A 4,249-nucleotide genomic window follows, 5' to 3' on the forward strand; every position below is an offset into this window, starting at 1 on the left:
TGTGTTTCCATAGCTTCAGTTTACTTCCTCTTATCGATCAACCTCCTTTCATTTGGGATCTACTAGCTGAGCATCCCTTATCTGAAAAGCCAAACTATGGTAAAATGAAAAGTTGTCCTCAAGGCTGAGATAATAACACCTTTGCTTTCTGATACTGAAGTGTACACAAGACTTTGTTTCTAGCACAAAACCTTCAGGCTATATGTGTAAAGTACATATGAAACAAATGAATTTCATGTTTAGACTGAGCCCTCCTCTCCAAGATACCTCATTGTGTTTATACAAGTATTTCAAAACAGTTCTGGTCCCAATCATTTTGGTTAAGGGAGACTCAATCTGTTTCTCTGTCACAGTTAATAGGCATCTTCTACTCAAATCAGTACCCACGTGCAAGGGGGCAAAATGAGAGCATTGTGCCTCAGGTAAGAATTATGTCCCCAAATTTTAGCACCGCAGTCACTAAAACTTCAGCTAAGCTTTTAGAAATGTATCAACAGGAAAAGGTTTAAATGAGCGTGTAAAATAAATACAGAAGCAGGAGTGGAGAGATTGAAACCCTTGCTGGCAAGCTCCATTTGGATTGTCTGCTGAAATCTCTGAAATAGAACAGCTCAAGCCGTCTCCATACTGTCATCACTGTCTTCTTGACTCTCAAACAACGGCTCTCCTGCAAGCACACAACTTTGCACTGACTTCTGGATGGCTTGTCTGTCAGCTGTAACAAGTAGTAAGAAGAGCTGTCAAAAATATTGTGGTTTATCCAGCTGATCAGCCCACCCCAAACATCTCAGGAAGCAATTCACGCAGAGATTCTGAGCAGCATTTCTATAGTACTTAAATTGCCCAGGGTACCAGTGAAGCCTCCTCCAACTTCAAAATGTCATCTCCCACCAGCATGACTACTTAGGGCTCCCTCTTCTACGCTATGCTCATGATGTTTATTATATTACTTTTTAAAAACCCTGCATTTTCTCCAGGAAAGTCAAGGCAACATACTGTAAATGGTTCTCTTTCTTCCCACTTAGCACAACAAGCCTGTGAGATAGGTCAGGTTCACTATGTGTGAGTGGCCCTAAGGTCACCCATTAAGTTTCAAGGTTCAATGGAGACTAGAACTCTCAGTCTAGCACTCTTAACCACCACACCAGCTCCTTCATATACAGGAGATAAGCAGGAATGATTAACATGTTGGTAAAGCTTGTTTGTGACTGGATTTTTAATTTGAGGAGCTCTACAGTTCCCCAGTCCATAGCTGGAAAAGGTGAGGGAAGGCACAGCAGGCCTGTTCTATCTAAATTAAGCATTTTAAAAGAGGTAAATTAACACCGCTGAAGAAGCCAACTTGGCACACTCAACTGGCTTTCTTCGTTGCTCTCTCTTCCACATAGGAAGGATTGGCAGAACTGAAGTGTGCAGGTTTTGAAAACAGCCCCCTGCAAATTTGCTCTGTCACCTATGCAACAGCCCTACATATACTTAGAAATTCTGGTCTCATTTTTAGTCTACTTCAGCAAACAGAAGCTAAGCAGTTGATTTACCTTCACTGGTGCAGTTACGTAGCAGCGACAGCAGTTGGTCCCTGTTGTACTGAATTAGGAATTTCTGACACGTGCGTACTGTGGCTGATGGAGGAAAAGGAACAGATCAAAAACAGTGCAAGCCAAGGTGCACTTGCATCCAAGAAGCATTCTTCTCCAGCTGATGGAGAAAAATGGATTAAAATGAGGTCATGAAACATCTCTAGCTGGAAATTTCAGTATGGAAACAATAGAAAACCCTTAAAGACGTTCTCCTCCACGTTACACAATTATAGCACTATGATTTCACTTTAAATGCAATTCTGTAGAATTCTGGGGTTGGCAGTTTGGTCAGGCCCTAGAGATCGCTGGCTGAGAATGTGAAATAATCTTCATATTCAAAGTGTCTGTCTCCCCTCACAAGCCTAGGCGTGCCAGCTCAGAAGTCTTCTGGCCATGGGTGATCAAACCAACATTACCCACGGAGAGCCAGCAGGTTTGAATGCTATTTCATTCCTCCAGTGTCTGTTTTTTGAGGCCTGCCTGACCCAAGGAGCATCAAGCTAGGAATGATCACTGTGCCAATGACATTGTTAAAAAGCAAAGCATTGCCAAAAAGAGGACTCACCTCCAACATGCAGGGTATTAAAGGAACAGGGATAGCGCTGGTTCTTGTTTTCTAAGTGAGTGATGAAAGGCAGAGATGACCCAAGGAGCCGGTAGAAGTCTTTCCGACAACACAAGAGAACTATTCCTGTGTAGGCGTTGAGGTACTTTACTGGGGGGAAACAGAGAAGAGACAAATGCATCATGTACTGCTGAAATACGAAAACCAGGCAGTGTGGACAAAGAACAACATGGATATTTGCATGGAAGGATGGTTTTGCTACTCTAACAAACTCCCAGCTTTGAAAGGATTGGATTCTTAGTGCAAGCCTTTTGCGCAAAGCTCCAGTCAGTGGATCGGTTCAACAAACTCCAGCTGAGGAACCTCTAGTTTAACAAAGAAGATCCCTGTAGTTTGCTGACTTAGCAAATCCCAGGCCATGGCTAGTGGGCTGCCAGTCTTGCTTTTCAAGAAGGGCCAGTGGATCCCAAAGGCACGATTTTAGAGTGCTTCCAAAGCATAGGGTAGGCAGCGGACTATAGGAAGAAAGGAGGAGAGGGCAGAGAAGCCCTTTGCGACCCAGCTCCAGAACCCATACTTGAGAAAGCGATGGAGCAACAGGCCAGTCCAAAGTCTCCATGAATCCTCGCAATGGCATTTTTCACTGAAGTGTGCACCGTCCGTTCCTCAATAAGCTGGCGACAACGGGGGTCTTCAGAGAGGATCTCGCAGAGGAAGTACCTGGAGAAACATAGAGCAAAGGGCACTGTGTCCAAGTCAGGAGCAAGGCACTGAACCCTGGGCTCCTCCGTTGCGAAGGCCCCCTTCCTAAAAAGCAGAGGCCCTGCAGCGAGGCAAGAAAGAGCCAGCAAAGGGTACAAGCCCATTGGCCTTGGTGATGCCAGCCAAAGCAACCAAGTTGGTCCAAGAGGCAAAGACAACATTTCCATAGCAGGCAACTCTGGGGCCACAACGAACTACAATTCCCAGAATTCCACAGCACTGAGCCACGGCACTTAAACCGGATTATTTCTCCAGTGAGAATACAGCTCTAGTCTCGAATGCAGAAACAGCCATTGTTAGAGCAGCCTGGCCAATGGCAGCCTTAGCCAAGTTCGTGGCTTGGACTACATGCTGACGAGGGGATGCTGGGCCTTGCAGTCGCCCCAAGGCCTGCCATGCTCCCCAGCCTAGCCCAAGGGCCTCTTTCCCACTCACCTGTTCTTAAACCTCACCATCTCTGGAGGGAAGAAGTCCCGTGGCTCCAGAGAAGGCTGGAGTAGGGAGTCTTCGAGGCGATGGCTAGAGCGGCAAACATCCGGTCGGCGTACACTTCCGGAGGGCTCCCAGTCGAAGAAGCGTGGGGGACGGTTTCCAAGTGGGTATGCTCTAGCCGTCGCAACTCTATGGTCAAAATCTACAGAGCTAAGAAAATGAGAGAGGTGGTTATTGCCAGGCATCGAATTCAATAGCCACGTCCTCAGATACACTCTGGAGAAGGGGCAGCTGAAGGAGTGGGTTGAAATAAACCAGTTAGTCTGACGTTTCTACCAAATCCTCGTCTTTTTACGCTGAAACACACACGCCTCTCTCTTTCTGATTGTGTGCCTTTATAGTTCTATCTCTATGGTCCATTTGGTACTCCGTCCGCCCAATGGCCAAGCGCGCTCTCTCCGTCAGCCATTGGTCACTCAGAAGGGGCGGGGGTGAATCAATGACGTCACAGGAGAGTCTCATTGGCCCGACTAAGGTTGCACGTGGAAGCGCTTTGCAAAATTTCGGAGCTCCCGCTTCGGAGTTATCAAGAGGCGAGGCTTATCGCCCACTGACCAATCCGAGCCCGCCTTTCCCCCCGAGCTTGAGCGTGATTGGCTGGCGCTACCATTCCGTCTCGTTAGAGCTCGTTCTTAGTCGCTCTCTTGACTAAAGAGGCGGGGAAAGCCAAAGGGCCGCGGGTATAAAAGCTGTTTTTCTCGCCTCTTGGTCCTCTTTTGGCCGCGTGAGGGCGCGCGTGCGCAGTGGGAGCGCGCTGCTCTGAGGCGAAAAGCTGAGGTACTTTTCGCTCCCTCAGAAAACGCTTGGTTACATAAAAGAAGCAGAAGTTTATAATATAATGTTACTCTAT

At 47.0% G+C, this 4,249-nt stretch overlaps 1 protein-coding gene across 1 annotated transcript; it reads right to left on the bottom strand.

Annotated features, from left to right (window-relative positions):
• POP5 (POP5 homolog, ribonuclease P/MRP subunit) lies at nt 1-3,453 on the bottom strand. Its single transcript, XM_042441555.1, has 5 exons — nt 3,343-3,453; nt 2,723-2,865; nt 2,146-2,295; nt 1,539-1,622; nt 1-715 (listed from the first exon to the last, which is right to left on the bottom strand). The coding sequence occupies exons 1-5, from the start codon at nt 3,360-3,362 to the stop codon at nt 612-614; spliced, it is 501 nt and encodes a 166-aa protein (XP_042297489.1). The 5' UTR covers nt 3,363-3,453; the 3' UTR covers nt 1-611.
• Between the last annotated feature and the right edge of the window lie 796 nt (nt 3,454-4,249).

Source organism: Sceloporus undulatus, chromosome 10 (genome assembly GCF_019175285.1).
Source record: "Sceloporus undulatus isolate JIND9_A2432 ecotype Alabama chromosome 10, SceUnd_v1.1, whole genome shotgun sequence".
Classification (NCBI taxonomy): Eukaryota; Metazoa; Chordata; class Lepidosauria; order Squamata; family Phrynosomatidae; genus Sceloporus; species Sceloporus undulatus.